The sequence below is a fragment of the Perognathus longimembris genome, chromosome 4 (assembly GCF_023159225.1).
Source record: "Perognathus longimembris pacificus isolate PPM17 chromosome 4, ASM2315922v1, whole genome shotgun sequence".
NCBI lineage: Eukaryota > Metazoa > Chordata > Mammalia > Rodentia > Heteromyidae > Perognathus > Perognathus longimembris.
In genome coordinates, this window is record NC_063164.1 from 37,955,372 (window position 1) to 37,973,943 (window position 18,572).

Consider the following 18,572-nt stretch of genomic DNA (forward strand, 5'->3'; position numbering starts at 1 on the left):
AGACATCACTTTACTATTCCCAAACCCTAAGTGTGATAGTTTCTTTTTTAAAACTGACATTTTCTCCAGTCATAGCTAATAGCTTGGGTTATATGTATTTGTAATAGTTGTGAATTTTGGTCTTCTCGATGGCTTCAGGTTGTATCTGGAGGTGTTGCAAGTAACTTGTATATCCGGAGAGCCCTGGAAATCGTAGCAAATGCAACACAATGTACTTTGTTGTGTCCTCCTCCCAAATTGTGCACGGATAATGGCATTATGATCGCATGGTAAGCCACAGGGTATATGCATGCTTCGCTCTAATGATGTAAAGAGTAACTACATTTCTCCATACTAAGTCATATTCCTTTCAATCTTAAGGATATTGATTTTAACACTTTTTGTTTAGGAATGGCATTGAAAGATTACATGCTGGCTTGGGCATTTTACATGACACAGATGGCATCCGCTATGAGCCAAAGTAAGTGGTACTATTTATAATCTCTATACAAATATATTACAGAAAAGCAAAGCCAGGATTTTGTTTTTACATATGAGGATTTCATTGACATTCTGATGGTACTTGAAGGAGAGTTACATTTTTTCATGAAGCTAGTTAAATATTTTTGAGAAAAGTTAATAATTTAAAAAATATCATGGGCTGGGGATATGGCCTAGTGGCAAGAGTGCCTGCCTCGTATACATGAGGCCCTGGGTTCGATTCCCCAGCACCACATATACAGAAAACGGCCAGAAGTGGCGCTGTGGCTCAAGTGGCAGAGTGCTAGCCTTGAGCAAAAAGAAGCCAGGGACAGTGCTCAGGCCCTGAGTCCAAGCCCCAGGACTGGACAAAAAAATAAAAAATAAAAATAATAAAAAAATACCAACAAAAAAATCATGGGGGTATAATTATAAAAATTTTGACATAATCACCATGGCCTGGACTTTTGCAATATTAAGTAGGTTTCAGAACCAGCCAGAACTCACAGAAAGCATTCAGATGTGAGATGGGGCTGTGATTATACTCTTACAGGGGTAGTTGGGCAGTGGCCAAAAGATAGTTAGCTGTTTACTACAAGCCTTATTTTCTCTCAAATCAAAGTTCCAATAGTACCATTTTGAAATGTTCTGTGAAGTTCTGCTCTCAGTTAATTCTGGAATAGTAAAGGGCTTACCTTTTTAATCTGACATAATTCTGTTTAAACATTGTATTACCTGGTATTTAATATATTTTAGTTCGTAATGATGCAGTTGTGCTGTATTAATCACAAACTTTGATTGTGAAGGAACAGCATTGAGTTAGTAGTGTTTGAAAGAATCTCCTGTTACCACCCTAACCTGGGATAGGAGATACCAACTGAACAGTGTCCCCTCTTGTTGCAGTGCTGAGGCAGAAGGTGATGGCTGTTCCTGGGCTAGAGTTAGGACAAAGCCTTATATCAGACATAGAGAAGCAAAAATCCATAGCTAAAATTATTTGTTGAGGAAGGTCAGGAAAAGAGGGGTAGAAGCTACATTATTCCACAATTATAAAACAAAGAAAAGTTGGAAAGGGGTAAATCAACTTTCAAAATATTATGGAAGAATTCAGAGAAACCTGGGGAATTTCTAAAATGTAAATGGATAATAAAAGTTTGACATAAACTGTGTGATAAAATGTTTTTCCAATATTAGTTTTGTAAAAAAAAAATTATGACATCCTTCATCTTATGTTTCATTTATGGTGTGTGTGTGTGTGTGTGTGTGTGTGTTTCATGAGAGATTGAATGCAGGGTTCAGTGCTTAGGCAAGTGCTCTACCACTGATTGAACTGTATTATCAATTCTCATTTAAGTTTTTAGCTTACTAATTTACAAATTTGAGAAAAGAATTCTTTCAAAAACATCTAAAAATTTAAATTTCTTATCAATAAGATAGTCTTCATTATCTTAATTTGAAAATCAAATATAATTATATGTAGGAACTATTAACACAGGATGAATTATATTAGATAGATACATTATCAAAACTAGGAAAATAATGTACAGAACATGTGGAGGATGGATACGAAGCAAGTATTTGAAATAATGTAATTTGTTTTATATATGATACAGATGTCCTCTTGGAATAGATATATCAAAAGAAGTTGAAGAAGCTGCCATAAAAGTACCATCATTAAAAATGAAGATTTGATATATGGAAAACGGCCAGAGGGGGCGCTGTGGCCCAAGTGGCAGAGTGCTAGCCTTGAGCAAGAAGAGGCCAGGAACAGTGCTCAGGCCCTGAGTCCAAGGCCCAGGACTGGCCAAAAATTAAAAAATTAAAAAATTTAAAAAAATGAAGATTTGATTTTTACTTTCTGAAAATTTTCTACAGGTAGTGTTTAAATAGTAAAGTTAATTTAATGTCTTATATATTAGGTTGTAGTTATACATGAATTAGCCATTTAGACATTATTTTGGGGGGAATACTGAAGGAAGTTAATAGGAGGAAGAAAAAGGAGGAACAGAAGAGAATATGATGGAAGTATATTGTATGTACATGTGAAAACATAATGTATCCCATTTTTTTTAATTGCAAGAAAGTTTTTGAAGGAAGGCCTAGAGAGGTGAATGATAAGAAAGACATCCAGGGGAAGTAAATATGATCAAAGCACATTATATGGAAATACCACAATGAAACCTCTCACTTCATACAATTAATGTACACTACAATACACTTTATATGATAACATACATATAAAATAATTTTGAAGACTCTTGTTATTCCTTTTCTTATATCTGCTCTTCTCAGAGACTAGCTAACTGGAAGCTAGCTCAGACAGAAAAATTCCAGACACTCTTCAATTAACAGATTATAGCAGAATAGAGGCATGGCTCAACTGATAGTGCCATTTATGAATGGAAAAGCCAAGAGAAGCCCTGAGTTTAAGTCCTGGTACGGCACAAAATAAAAGAAATAAAAGAAACTTTGACATTTGGATTTGCATTCTGTATCTGTGAATGTTGCTATAGTAGTCAGAGTAATATAAATTATGGAGTAAAATTACCAAACCTTTTTCTGTCATGTAAACTATAACTATAATCTGAAATTTTCAGAGTCTAAAATTTTTTCCAGGTGCTCTCCTAAGAGGTAGAAAAAGGAGTAACAGAGAAAAATGGGAAAGGGAAAATTGCCAAGCTTTTATTGGCAAGCATATGTGCCAAAATTATAGTACAGCCAAGAAGTAGGCAACTGGTTGAAACTCTACGTGTCCAGAGCCCTCTCTCAGCCATAGTTTTTTTTTTCCCCCCCAAGGAAAAGAAAACATGGTTTAATAAAAATAATACTGACATGTCATATGTTGTAGGAATAGTAGGATGGTCTGGTTTAGTCAAAACACAAATACCTGTGACTAAACACAAAGATTCCACTTATTCTCAACCTAAAAACAATCTTCAAATACCCTAGAACCTGCATGAAGCCAGTTTCAAAGTACAAAATGTGCTCTGAAAAAGGGGGTTGGAGGGGGTGCAGTCAGCCCTGGGGCTTGAACTCAGGGGCTGGGCACTGTCCCCAGCTTCCTTTTCCTCAAGGCTAGCACTCTACCACTTATGCCACAGTGCCACTTGTGGCTTTTCTGTTTATTTGGTGTTGAAGAATTGAACCCAGGGCTTCATTCATGTTAGGCAAGCACTCTGCCGCTAAGCCACATTCCCAGCCTGCTTTTTCTGTTGTTATTATTTTGTTTTTTAGTATTTAGAGGCTTATATGTCCATTGATATGATTTCTTTTGGTACTAAAAGGCATAGTTATCATTTGATTTATTATCCTTTTGTAGTATAAAACGTTCCATTTTTCCCCTGCCCCCTGCATTTTCTATATTTTAGTCTATTCATGAGACCTAGAAGACAAATTAAAAAGAAGGCAGTTTGACTGGAGGTATGATTGGAGTGGTGGGGGATAAGCCAAGGAATATATGGATCCACCAGAAGCTGTGGAAAAGGCAAGAAACAGATTCCACTCTAGTCTTCTGAGTAAATTATGCCCAGCTTATAACCTGATTTTATACTTCTATTCTCCAGATTCATAAGAGGATAAATTTTGGTTTTTAAAGCCACCAAATTAAAAATAAACAAATAGTTGTGACTCAGAACAATTATTATTTTGCTTGAATTTGAAGATTTAAGAGGTTTTTCAGTTTGTAGTCTTGCTTTGGTTAAGAACACAGGCTTTGGACTCTAGGAAAGACCTAAATACATGAAGCTACCATCATTACCACCATTATTGTAGGGTTAAAGCATGTTGAGTTAATATCTACCAGTTACTGCATGTATTTGATAATTACTGGAAATGGAGACAAGTTAGCAAAGCAGATGGAGAAAAGGGGGTGGGGGGTGCGCTGAAGAACCCAGTGAAGTCCAGTTGCATTTGTATCACATTTGTGTGGTGTAAAATAGAAGCATAAATTAACCAAAACATGCACCTAGTTAAAACAGTGCTTTTAAACAAAGACATTACATGGTTGTGAGCCACAAAGAGTATCATCCTTTTTAGCTACAAACTAAATACACTTTGTTTAAATAATGGGGATGTTTAACACTTGCAGCTACATTTTTTTCCCAGTCCTGGGGCTTGAACTCAGGGCCTGGGCACTGTCCCTGAGCCTCTTTGTGCTCAAGGCTAGTGCTCTACCATTTGAACCACAGCACCACTTCTGGCTTTTTCTGAGTACTTTATTAGAGATAAGAATCTTATATGCTTTCCTGCCTAGGCTGGCTTCAAATTATGATCCTCAGATCTGGGCCTCCTGAATTGCTTAGCATTATAGGTGTGAGCCGCCAGTGCCTGGCTACATCCCCCTTCCCCCCTGTACTTGTGTGTCAAATAGGCAATGATTTCAAATTTCATTTTTAAATAAATATTTCAGACACACATTTCAGTTTGAGAAGCCTCACACATTTGTAATATTTATCATTAAATATTGTACAGTATTGAGTACTCATTAATATGAGTATTAATGTGTACTTCTTTGAATATTCTTTAATCATACCAATTTTAAAAATGTTTCTGACTCGATATATATATTAGTTATACTATTCATGTCAGTTTGTTTTGTTTTGTATTTTGGCCATTCTGTGATTTCATCCTTGCTAACTAGAGCCTCTGCTGCTTGAGCCACACCTCCAGCCTTTTTTTGTTCTGGTTGTATTTTAGATAGTCTCCCTCTTTTCCCAGGCTGGTGTGGATCACTATCCTTCTTTTTATGCATCCCTTGGTAGCTGAGTATGTGCAACACGCTTAGCTTTCTTTCTGTTAAGATGGAGCAGTTTGTGACCTTTTCTTCCCTACTGGCTCAAAATACAATCCTTCTGAGTAACTAGAATTATAGGTGTGAGCCAACAGTATTTGGCTTCAGTTGATAAATCTTTATGAAACCAAGTACAGGCTTTCTACTATAGAAATTGGACTTATTTTTTGAAATAATAACTGATTTGATGCTAAATTCCAGAAAGCATGAAGAAAATCTATTTAGTAACAATAACAAGAACTTCCATTCAAAAAAGTTTACCCAGTTATGCATATTAAAGATTAAAATTAAAAAGATATAAATATATTGCTCAGGTATCTTTTCATACTGAAATGCTTTTTTATTGGCCTTCGACAGGCTCTGGGTGAGGTGCTTGTTCATGTTGCCCAAGTCTGCTTAAAATTACTATTCTTGGCCTTGATACATTTATGATATCTGATGACATTCCAGTTGAAAAGGAAAAAATATTATGGGAGACGTTGGTCTTTTTTGTTGTTCTGAAGAGTCCCATGAAATTAGTTACAGGAGCTATTAAAGTCAAAGAATCCTTTGGTTGAATTCTAGGTTTTGCTTTTCTTCGGTGCTCTTTTCCTAAAAATTAGAAGGCCACAATTAAATGTCTCTTAGGTCATAAGATTATAGTTACTGTCTTAATACTTCCTATTTTTTTTTACATAACTAAGACATACTTTAAAAGTCAGATTAGTAATTTATAGGGTAGGACTGAGTTTTTTGGGCATAACGTGCTCTTACACTGAAATTTGTGGGGTCCAATACATTGTTTTTCCAATTTTTTTATTATGCTGACAGTCATAAAAAGAAAAATGCCAATTACTTTATACATGATTTTGTAAAAATAAATAAGTAAATGATATTTTAACCCAAAGGGAAGTTTTAAAGCATTTTTATGCTTTTTTCTCCAGCTAAGTATAGCTATAATTTGTTAAACAATATGGAAGTATGACTTGCTCTTGTTTCGTTTCACCAACAATGTCACATCTATAAATTCCTAAAACAAAGATTGTATGTTCCCATTGATAGATCATACGATTTTATATGCTTATCATATTGTCCTGTTGTCAAATTTGACATTGAATAAAATTAATTTTATCATAAACGTCCTATATTTTCCTTATTTTATCTTAGACTATCACAAGACTATAAAAGCTTCATTGATCTCTTAAAATTTGGGGACTGATAAAAAAATAAGCCACTCATCTATGTCAGTAATGGTATAGATTATCATACTGTTTAGAATACAGTACCAAAACTGTTTCAAAAGCAGTATTAAGTGAAGAAAGAGTATGACTGATTTTTGTTGTTGTTGTTTAACTCACTCTTACAGTAAAGAGCTAAAGAGAAATGCAGTCTTCTACTCATATTCAGAAATATACCTTGCACCCATTCCTAACTTCCTTTTTCTTGTCCCTAAAAGAAATTATTAAATAGATTTAGAAAAGAGAGTAAATAAAGTTCCTCCTCTCATTTTACTATCTACTCTCTCCCTTTAGTTTCTGAGTCCAGTATACTCATCTTGACTTCTGTGAATGTTCAGAAAGGTTTTGTGCTCCATTTTGACTAAGTAGAACACAGTCAAACTGGTTTTGTCCTACTCTAAGCTAAATAGATAAGCAAGCATATACATGAAGTTAATATGTAAATTAGGTTCTTTATTCAATGTTTAGTAATAGGAATGAGTAATATAAATAAGATCAAGATGTATTTCCTTATGACAAGACCAACTTGGCATCTATCAACTATGTACAAAAGTGTATAAATCATGAATGTGTTCTGTGCTCTAAAATATATAGCTAAGTAAATTGTATATGAAATATAATAAGAAAGCCATTGTCTAAGTCCTAGTTTACATGTTGCTTAACAACTCTCTCCATGCTTGGCTGCATGAAAGTAAAAGACAGAGAGACATCTTTAACAAGAGATAATAGTATGGTTAGTAAGAAATGAGGCTTATAAATGGAGAGGTGTTTTAGTTACATGAAGTTACCAAAGAGAAATATACAGAGTAAGTGTTTTATAGTTGCCTCCACACTACAGATTTTTTAGATGGAACACAGAATCATAAAACACTAGGACTAGAAGATACTTCAAATTAAGAAAAAATAGTTACTTTTTTTTTTTTTTTTTTTTTTTTTTGCTAGTCCTGGGGCTTGAATTCAGGGCTTGGGCACTCTCCCTGAGCTTCTTTTGCTCAAGCTAGCACTCTGCCATTTGAACCACAGCGCCACTTCTGGCTTTTTCTGTTTATATGGTTCCAAACCCAGGGCTTCATACATGCTAGGGAAGCACTATCACTAAGCCACATTCCCAGCCCCAATAGTTAGTTACCTTTCTTAAAGACAGGAATTATTGATGGTCCTCCATTCTTCTCCAGACTAAAAAGGAAAACATTTTAAGCAAATAATAAAATTATTGAAGACATAGTATGCCCAGAAAAACCTATGAAGACTTAATTATTCCAGGTACTTAATTAGGCACCTATCCAGGGCCTCGTGGCCCTTTTCAGACATATGTGAAACTACACATAAGTATGCCAGGTACAGGTATTTTATATTCAGTCACTCATCTACTCACTCCAAGCAGTTGGAACATTAAATCTGCTCCAAGTGATTGCACGAGGAGACACATAAGTTTTGTTCTGAGGAAATGAGCATATTTTCCAATTCCCACAAAGTTTCCATTGGGTTTCAAATGACTGTAAAATACTACTTAACATTATCTTAAACTAATTTTTGAGCCAATGAAAGTTATTTAACATTAATTATAGGGATTTAAATTTTAGATTCCATGGCTTATATAAGATTAGGCTATTTCTTGAAATTAAGTGACTTTAAAGACATACTCATCTTTATATTTAAAATTGATATAGATATAGATATAGATATTGTTGCAAGGAAACTCAGTTGCAAGAAACAAGAAGCCACCACGTAACGACGACGAGTTGGGAGTCTTTATTGGAGAGCTAGTGGATTGCTGGTGGACTCTTTCAAAGACCAGCAGCCAGGAATGCAGCTAGCACAAAACTTTTATTGGCCAAAGCCACAAAAGGTGGAGGAATTTATCCTTACAAAAGTGGTATACATAAGCAAACAAAACCAAATGAGAACACTTAAGCCTAATAAATGTTATCTTTCCACAAAGGATCTGTGCTGTCACTGAAGCTTTTGCATAATGGAACTCACTGAACTTAGACTCTTTGAAGACAAGTTGCAGTGGGTAAATGTCACCCATGTCTGGGTGAAGAGCAAACATTTCAAGTGCACTAGGAAGAAGCCATGTTTCCACAGATAGCCCATCATGCCATGGAGAAGATGGAGGATTTCATGTGTAAGATTTGGGAAAGATGAGGAAGGACATCCCATATGATGTACGTCCTGACTAGCTGGAAGATAGTCCACTGCATGGACAGCCCACCCATGTCCTCCTTTTAGACTTGCTTAAATAATATTTTCCACATGCACACAAAACTAACATCATCATGACTCATAAAACTTGGTTTTGTGCTCTTTATTTCTTCAGGAATCTTTGCTGTGCTTAAACCAAGTATGTATTTCATGGCCTTTCTCCAGAAGTGGTTTGGGGAATGATTTTGGACAGTCCATGCTTAACCTTATTCTTTGACACCATCTAATTCTTAAAGAATGTCTTGTAGAATTTTTCCAAAATGGACCCTTCACAAATTGCTCTTCTGATTATGGGGAGCTTTGTTTCTTAGATCTATTATTCCTTCTATTGATCTTCACAGGTTGGCCCATCTACTTCATCTTCTCCCTCTTCATCTGTGTTCTAAACATTTTGCCACCATTGTGGCACAATAGGCCTGTTTGGTCATGCCTCCTAAGCTTGAGTATTTGAGTAGCAGAGTGCCCATCCTATGACGGATGGAGACCTCACCAGTGAGGGCCACCCCAGTGGGCCAGTTGGGCTGGTTCTTGCTCATAGCTGTAATGCACATGACCATAGCTGGCCCTGGAACTCCTTGAATTCCTGAGTGCTTTCCCAGATAATTTGAATTTGGTTCCTGTCTCATTGGATGTTCCTTGTCCTGGTGATGAACAGTAGTTTTTGTCCACTCTTAAGGGTGTCCAACCTTCAGGGATTCTGTTACGGTCTCAGATGTGGCTATACAGATAGCTCCCTTCTCGGGCCTTCTCTTGTCCTTTTAAAAAAATAACTGCTGAAGTATGAGGAAGAGTCTGAGTTCCCTGTCTCTAGAAGAAACCTCTTAGGGAATTCAGTACCAATAAAGCTTCAGCTCACTGTCATTCCCACTGGCAATACACTTTCCATTTTGATTGTCCTGGTGACAGTGGGAGAGCCATCCTTCTCAGTGTTTAATTCCTTCCCAAGGGATCCTCTGGTACCTCACAGAGACAGGACCTTGAAGCTTATGTTGAGATTTTACTCCTCCAATCAATTTGAGGGAGAAAAAAACATGAACTGGAACTCTAGAAATTGAGAGATTTTTCAGAGAAAATAGTCCTCCCTGAGCCTTATCCTTACTTTGTTATCTGATTCATAATAGGCCATCCTTTTTGTGTGTGTATAGTATAAAATAGCCCCTTTTATGCCTTCTTTGTATATGTTTTTACACAGCAGAAAGAATTAAACCCACCAACTTTAATAGCTTGACTAATCATGGCTTCAGATAACTTAAGCTTTTTTTCCGTGTTAGAGGAATATAAAATTAAAATGGGGAACACTTGATTGTTAATATTAAGCTTTGAAATAAACCTGCTGTGTACCTAGGCAAAGACTCTGTTGATAATAAAAGGACAGTACATATATGCATACATGCATAAATGAGAATAAACCTTAGTAATGGAAATTAAAGTGAGGTTTATCCTTTTGTACTCAGCAGATTCAGTCATACCAATAATCCCCCATGGTTGATCTTCCTTAAACTTTGATAAAAACTTTAATAATAATTTCCTTACTGCAATTCCACACAAAGACACAATACCTTAATGAAGGAAGTCCCACCATTTCTTGCATTTGAAATTCCTTTAAAAATGCTGGGTTAATCTTTGCATCTCTGCTGATATTATTTGTTAGACGAAGGAACTGATTGGGTTTATTCCTACATTCATTTAACAGGATACGGAAGGCATTTGCATTGTAAGTTAAGTAGCCAAGTGCACAGGAACAAGCTGCACGAACCTAAATAAATGACAAACAATTCTTAATAGGCTTTCTTAAATTATCTAACTCTAGGCTTTATCTGGCTACTTTATGTGAGTCTCTGTAGATACATATAGCAGATATGTATGCAAACAGGTGGCAAATCTACAGCCAACTGTCAACTGCCACTGATTTCTAGTAGTTTTCACAATCTTTGTGTGTACACATATGAGAGACAGACTTGCAATCTCCCTGCCTCCACACCCTAAATGCTGGTATTACAGGCCTGAACTACTATGCTTAGTAGTTGATTGCAGTCTTGGCTGTACATTACTTGGAAAGCACTGAGAATTATTATGGCTAGAAGCTCCCGTATTTATTCTAGGGCATAGCCTGGACTTAAGATTTTCTCAAAATTGCTCAGGTAATTGTCATAGGAAAACGGGAAGGAAACAGTAGATCAAAAAGTAGGTTAACAATAGCTATAATACAAAGTACTGTTTTCTACTGATAAAGAATCACAATGATTAGATTACAGAATTCTAGAAAAAGTAGCTTCCTTTCTTTGGATGAAGTACACATTGCCTGTGACTCTACGAAATTAGGTTGATAACATGGTTAATTAAAGTATACTCTAGGAAGCTGATAATTAGAAGATTAAATTTTTCATAAAATGAGCATAAGCCAGGATTATCAGGATACCAAAGGGTTGATAATGGCACCTCAATGTTCTCTATGTCTCTATGTCTTCTATACCTTAAACCTGTGATTCTTTCGTGTGTCTGGTTTCTAGATCCTTAGCTTCTGCTGCTGAGAACTTATTAGAAATACAGAATTTGGGGCTCTCTTTAGATTTATTGAATCAAGAAATCTGGAAATGGGGCCCAACCCTCTATGGCCCTTCAGATGATTTGGATACATCCTACAGTTAAAAACATACTGCTTAAGACCTTTAAAGAATAAGGGAACACTTGGAAGCTCAACACTGCAGTGGTCAGCATGGCCTCTTTCACACATACCCTACATCCTCCAACTCTGCTTGGCAGATTAAAAAACAACACTGCCTTTTGGGGTTCCCCTTTCATTCATTCCAAATTACACGAATGTCTTAGAGCAAAAAGTAACCAGAAGTATTTTGTTGTAGTTGTTTGCTTGTGGTACTGTAGAAGGAACTCAGTAACATGGAGTTTAAGAATGATGGCCCCGGGCTGGGGATATAGCCTAGTGGCAAGAGTGCCTGCCTCGGATACACGAGGCCCTAGGTTCGATTCCCCAGCACCACATATACAGAAAACGGCCAGAAGCGGCGCTGTGGCTCAAGTGGCATAGTGCTAGCCTTGAGCGGGAAGAAGCCAGGGACAGTGCTCAGGCCCTGAGTCCAAGGCCCAGGACTGGCCAAAAAAAAAAAAAAAAAAAAAAAAAAAAAAGAATGATGGCCTGGATTTAATCATATATCACATCCTTGCCTGCTGACACTAATAAAATAAGTCATGTTGTAGAGCAAGATCTTACTGATAGTCCCCAAAGTCTGTAGAAAAGGAAAATTCCAAGAAATCCTAGAATCCCTTTCTGATGTCTCATGTCTGATAACATGGAGAGCTCATGCTATGTATGTGCCATATTTAGCTCAGCCTTTTGTTGTTGTTTGTTTGATATAGAATCTCACTAATTTGCCCACTCTGCTGTTATGCTGTCAATCCTTCTACCTTAACTCCTAGAGTAACTGGAATTATACATTGCCACTGCACCCACCTAAATAACCAGTTTTTGTAAAATATTGAATTTTATACTTCAATTACAAATTTCTGTATCATCAATGTATGTATTTGAATACTGACTTAAATCATGTGTTAAGAAGACTGTTAATTCATAGTTTTTGGTATTTTTAGTTCACTGACTGATTTGGACAAATAGTTCTTTTAAAATCTGTAAGTAGTTGTTTTGTACTACTTTTATAATTCAAATCCAAGTTAAGTCTCAGAGTTAAGACATGTATATACTTTTTGTGGGAATCAGAATTGTGGATAGCATATACAACTAATACTAGAAACTTTATCTAAAAATAAAATTTTAAATTAATCTAATTTTAAGTTGGTGTCATATCTGTTATATAATAATCAATTGAAAGAGAAATTATTCTATACTACTAACAGTAGATACTTAATTTTATAATTAGTTTTGTGTCTACCTCTTCTCTTCCTGAGTATAAGTGGTAGCAGAGCCGTTCTACTGTTCCCATTGAGGTAAATGCTTCTGGAATACCAGCTCTAGAATGAGCCAGGCTGGCTATTAAGTTACCTATAAATTAAAAAAACAGCAACAAGAGAAAGTGCTCATATCATTCAATTAAGAAACTGATACTCTGTGCTTTTGTTCATTTGTATGTAGCATTAAAACATTGTCTGAGTTATAAGACCTTTCTGTTAAATGAAAATACAGTGAGAAAGAGAATGTATAGGTAAATGTAGAGTGAACATTCCCTAAAACGATGGTTTTTATAGTAATGGTTAAGCAAGTTTATGTGACACTTATGCATTTAAAAAAATTCAGATAATGTACTTGTTCCTGTGGCTTCAAAATATATTTTGTTTTAATGTTTTTAAGAGTTCTTAAAGTGAGAGTGGTGCTGGGAAAGTGGCTTAGTGGTAGAGTGCTTGCCTAGCATGCATGAAGCCCTGGGTTTGATTCCTTAGCACCATGTAAACAGAAAAAGCCAGAAGTGGTGCTGGTGGCTCAAGTGGTAGAATGCTAGCCTAGAGCAAAAGGAGGACAGGGACAGTGCTTATTCAATGAGTTCAAGCCCAGGACTGGAAAAAAAATTTTTTTTAATAAAGTGAGAGTGGATATAACTATTAAATTACAATTAAGAAAACACAATATGTCTTTCTGAAATTCAAATGACTTTTTGAGTTTAATGATACTTTTAATTCAATGTATCACTTGTTGAAGCTTAAAATCATTGAACTTTTTACCATAATAAAAATGTTATGGGATTGTAATTAAAATTAATTTGCAGGTACGAACTTAATTCTGTTCCATTCATTTCTGTTTTAAGATATTAATTCTTTGTTTGTGGATACTTTTTTGAGAGATGAACTGAGTTTTGGTTCTTGTTTCCCCCAGAATCTAGGTTAGGCTGGGGATATGGCCTAGTGGCAAGAGTGCTTGCCTCATATACATGAAGCCCTGGGTTCGATTCCCCAGCACCACATATACAGAAAGCGGCCAGAAGTGGCGCTGTGGCTCAAGGGGCAGAGTGCTAGCCTTGAGCAAAAAGAAGCCAGGGACAGTGCTCAGGCCCTGAGCCCCAGGACTGGCCAAAAAAAAAAAAAAAGATACAGAATCTAGGTTAAACCACAAAATTATTTGCATTTATGGTCTCAGAATAGAGAATACTGTTCTAAAGGAAAAGTTGTCTAAAGGCAAACTGTCAATAAAGGTAAAAAAGATGACTTTAACAGATGGAAAGAAAGAAATGGGAGACTGAGTGGGTGTAGAACCTAAAACTAAGAGAACTTTGTTTATAATCCCAAAAGAATAGGAGTAAGAACTGTTAGTGGAAAATAAGTGGTACACATAGGAAAACAGACCATTTGGCAACAGGAACTCCATTTTCAGAGAAACCTGTGTGCTTTTGAACCTCTTTTGGAAGGCCCGCTTCAGTGGTAACCTGGACACTATTTACACTGTACCCGCTTCAGTGGTAACCTGGACACTATTTACACTGTACCCAAGGCTTGGCCTGAGGTCCCAAATGTGCATCTGCCTCTAGATACATATGATTCTCAGGGAGAGAAGGTCAAGTATTTTTTAGATTGAATTCTCAACAGATTGAGAGAATTTGAAAGCAAGCATTGAGAGTATTCTAAAGCAAGTGTAACATGGCATTTCTTTTTAGTTGTCTTGTTTTTTTGGCATGGTCTCATGATGTAGCCCAGGATGGCCTCAGACTCTGTTTTCCTGCATTAACCTCATGAGTGCTGAGATTATAGGTATGTCTCACATGCCTGTTTCTTTGTTTTTGTTTTTGTTTTTAGGTCGGTGTGGAACTTGAACTTGGAGCCTGGGCACTGTCCTTGAGCCTCTTTGTGCCCAAGGCTAGTGCTCTACAACTTGAGCCACAGTGCCACTTCCAGTTTTTGAGTGGCCAAATGGAGAAAAGAGTGTCACCAGGACTTTTCTGCCTGAGTTGGCTTTGAACCCTGATCTCAGCCTCCTGAGTAGCAAGTAGTACAGTGTGACCCACCAGCACCTGGTCTCACATGCCTGGATTTAATATATCATTTCTCAGACAAAAGAGTTTGTGGAGCAAACAACAATTGTCTTTTCAGAGTCAGAGAATTACTTTGAATCAATAATGTTATTTTGATGAAAACATTTAACAATTTCTCTTATACATGTTTTTAACTAGTTTGCTTCAAAAAAGTTTTTCTTTTGCTCGACTTTCCCTCTTTTCCATGCAAATTTACTCCACAAAAATATAATTCTAGGGGCTGGGAATATGGCCTCGTGGGAGAGTGCTTGCCTCATATACATGAAGCCCTGGGTTCAATTCCTCAGCACCACCTATATAGAAAAAGCCAGAAGTGGCACTAGCTCAAGTGGCAGAGTCCTAGCTTTGAGCAAAAAAGAAGCCAGGGACAGTGCTCAGGCCATGAGTTCAAGCCCTAGGATTGCCAAATATATATATTTCTATAATGCAACAAGCAGTTTCATTTGCTGCCTGCAGTGATCCAATTCAGTAAAAATACAAATATTCTTTATTATAGTAATCAAAAACAAATATAATAGTGGTAGCACTGACTTCCATTATTGCCTTGTGTTGCTTTGAGTGATATATCAAATCAGTTATTATTAGTCAATAATTTGTGGAGCAGAAAAGTTAGGTGTAAAGTAGATTTAGTGACATATTAGCACTGTTGGAACATTTTTCTGCTGCGTGACATAGCAATATAAAGATTTGGGGGGGGGGAACGCACTGGGATTTGAACTCAGTACTTTGTGCTTGACAGGCAAACATTTTGTCACTTGAGCCATGACATGCCACCTAAGAATTTTAAATGGTACATCAAAAGGAAATCAGACAGAGGGATGTCACTGTAATCTGTCACTATTATTTGTTCATGGTAGTTTACAGTTTAATTCTCATTTTATATTCTAGAAAAATAAATGACTGAAAAATTAATGAAGAAAAGACTGTGTTTACAATCACTGTGCTCAAATTCAGAGTGCTGAGTGGAGGCCCCCTATTCCCTGTAGATTTACTCTTAAGTTTCCTGCAAATCAACTTAAAGATGTGTAACTTTTTATTTTACTATTGGTCAGATTACAAACTGAAAACATTGAAAATAGTTTTATGAAAATATAATTAGCTTCATAATTTCTTACCTGCCAAGATAATAGTAGAAGTACGAGGTGAATACAGACTGTTGACTAAAATAGTCACACCTCTTGCACATAGAGCAATGTGATCCACATCTATAATGACCTTAGCTAATACAACAATCTAAAAATAAAAACAAAACATACAATCATTGAACATTTTCTTTTCAGATTCTTAGTTTTTATTATCAAGAGGTACTTCTTAGGAACATACAGTGGGTAATTGGAGAAAATTGATAAAAGAGAAGAGAGTGGTGGCAACAAGTTAGAGTACTTGTCCCTAATTGCTCATAGCAATGACCATAATAGACCATATTATTCTTTCCAAAACATTTGCACCTTTTGTAGTCTTTTTAAAAAAATATTTTATTTTACTGTAAAGGTGGTATACAGAGGGGTAAAACTTGCATAAGTAAGGTAATGAATACATTTCTTGTCAAATTATGTTACCTCCTCCCTCATTTTCTCCCACTTTCCCTCCCTTCAACTCCCCTCCCCGCAAAATTGTAAAGTTCATTTCCAACATAGTGTCTTGTGAGTATCGCTGTTGCATTGGTTCACCCTTTGTCCTTTATCTCACCATTTTGTTATTCCCTTTCTCTTCCCCAAATCAGATACAGTGTGAAGTTATTTTTTTTCCTTCATTTTTTCCCCCTTTGGATTATCCCCTGTTGTCACTGTCTTTAATTTTGGTACATGTGTCTTGTATACATGTTTACCTCTTGTAGAATTGAAGTATAGGTTCCTATAAAAGACTTCTAAAGCTTATATGATTGAAGAGCAAGAATAAGACAAAGAAGAACCGTGTGTGTGTATATATGTAAATAGTGTGTGTGTGTGTGTGTGTGTGTGTGTGTGTGGCTTATGCCTGTAATAATATTCAGGAGGCTGAGTTACTCAGAAGATTGTGATTTAAAGTCAATTGAAATGGAAAAGTCTGTGAGAATCCATATCCAAAATAACCAGCAAAAAGCAGAGCTGGAGGTATGGCTCAAGCTATACCAGGAACATGGCCTTTAGTTCAAACCCAACTACAGCCAGAGAAAGGAAGGAAGGAACAAAGGAACAAAGGGAGGGAGGGAGAGAGGGAGAGAAGGGAAGGGAAGGGAAGGAATGAAACCCTGGCTTAGTCATTAATGTAGTTTATCTCTCTACCTCTAGATCCTTATATCATGGGGTGAGGAAAAAAGAAAACTACCTTCCTATCAATCTCCCCAGTTAGTTTTAAGCATCAGATGAAATGCAAAAGTAAATGTGCCTCAAATTTGATACTATTGCAGTAAATAAGAAATCCTTATAGATTTTTTTATGAGGTAAAAGGACTTATGTTCAAAGTACCAACTTTTGTAAATAGATACTTTTCTAGACCTCTCAATTAAAAAAATTTCCTCCAAAAACATATATATCAACTTGAAATGATAACCTTTAATTTTATACCTGAAATGCTGCCATTGCCTTCTCCGTTTCAACTTTTGATTGAAGAAAAGGTTCGAAAAGAGATATGGTCATCATTCCACTTTCCAGTATTAAGTATTGTTGGAAGCGATTGTTGAAGGCAAAAAGGGTCAATGCATAGCCTGCTCTTAAGCAAATTTCCTAAAATAGGAGAAATATATTTAACTTAGTTTATTTATCATGATACTGAGCATAACACATTTTAGAATGCTTGTCCATTAAAATATATATACCCCTAACACCAGGAATAAATATGGCATTTTGGGGGAAACAGACAAATGTGAAAATAGAGAACTGAATATGTAACAGAAAGGAAGAAAGAGAATTTTTTTGAATTTTTCATTGAAAATGTTAGATTACTTATCATACACATGAACACCTAAATGGTAAGCAGAAGCAATACTTTTTATTTATCTTCAATTTTTTAAAATTTCAACATAATTAGTTTCATTTCAAGAATGCAAAGTGTAATTGATGAATCAAATCTTCCCTGGTAGCTGTGTGTGGTGGTTCATGCTAATACTATAATCCCACCGTTCAGGGTTCTGGGCAGGAGGACCAGAGATTTCAGGCCATCTTGGGCTACATAGAGAAACCTTATCTTAAAACAGAAAACTTACGTTATAGTATACCATAATTGCATTTTATGCATTGTAGGACTATCTCTACTTTAATGTTTTTTTTGGCTTACAAACAGAAAAAGTCAACTAAGGTGTACAGTGTACAAGTATAGTAGAACTTCTAGAAATCTAAAAATAGAATTGTATTTTTATTACTAATATTTTAATATTAAATTTTATTTTTATATTCAAATATTTTAATTTCAACACTGTAAGATATAACACAGATAACTCATTATAACTCGATCTTAGTAAATTTTATTCTACCACTGAGTATACAAAAATGCATGTATATATTGAAACATTTATAGATCAAATGGTATGATACCTGAGGGTTAAAATATAATATAGGGGAAATAGATTTATACATGAAATAATACTGATCATGCATTGATCATTGCTGAAACTGGGCTAAATAATATTTAAATTCACCAATCTCTCTATCTCTTTGATACATGTTTATCCATATAGGGAGATAAATTTTATAATGAAAAATATAAATTTTAAAAATTATAAAGTAATCACTTGGCTCTAGGCAAGAAAAATGGTATTCAGTACAGTCAAAGGAATAGGGAACTAGGCCTCAGTCATGAAGAAAGGATGGATTAACTGATAGCTTGATAGAACCTTAAGCCAAGTAGGAAAGAATGGTAATGGAAAAATGTGCCAAAGAAACATGCCTTGTGACTCTAACTTGGGTATGAGGGAGTGAGAAAAGTATGTTAGAT

General features: G+C 35.8%; 2 protein-coding genes across 5 annotated transcripts in view; one reads left to right on the top strand and one right to left on the bottom strand.

The window, feature by feature from the left end:
- Osgepl1 (O-sialoglycoprotein endopeptidase like 1) overlaps positions 1 to 18,572 on the top strand; it is a 35,426-nt gene that overhangs the window by 5,154 nt on the left and 11,700 nt on the right. Inside the window, exons 5-10 of one of the 4 annotated variants that reach the window (XM_048345099.1) lie at positions 139 to 269; positions 389 to 460; positions 2,073 to 2,145; positions 2,302 to 2,334; positions 3,828 to 3,839; positions 12,310 to 12,319. In XM_048345099.1, coding sequence (XP_048201056.1) covers positions 139 to 269; positions 389 to 460; positions 2,073 to 2,145; positions 2,302 to 2,307 — 282 coding nt within the window. In that variant the 3' untranslated portion in view covers positions 2,308 to 2,334; positions 3,828 to 3,839; positions 12,310 to 12,319. Of the gene's footprint in view, positions 1 to 138; positions 270 to 388; positions 461 to 2,072; positions 2,146 to 2,301; positions 3,452 to 3,778; positions 4,061 to 12,309; positions 12,320 to 18,572 lie in introns of those variants that run through there. The other 3 variants (XM_048345098.1, XM_048345097.1, XM_048345096.1) reach the window with 3 other exon arrangements.
- The window catches only part of Ankar (ankyrin and armadillo repeat containing), a 55,247-nt gene continuing 41,924 nt past the window's right edge, over positions 5,250 to 18,572 (bottom strand). The window contains exons 18-23 of the mRNA XM_048345102.1: positions 17,207 to 17,365; positions 15,776 to 15,893; positions 12,576 to 12,685; positions 10,230 to 10,426; positions 7,595 to 7,641; positions 5,250 to 5,839 (exon numbers count right to left, since the gene is read on the bottom strand). Of these exons, the coding sequence (XP_048201059.1) occupies positions 5,589 to 5,839; positions 7,595 to 7,641; positions 10,230 to 10,426; positions 12,576 to 12,685; positions 15,776 to 15,893; positions 17,207 to 17,365 (882 nt within the window). The 3' untranslated portion in view covers positions 5,250 to 5,588. The remainder of the gene's footprint in view (positions 5,840 to 7,594; positions 7,642 to 10,229; positions 10,427 to 12,575; positions 12,686 to 15,775; positions 15,894 to 17,206; positions 17,366 to 18,572) is intronic.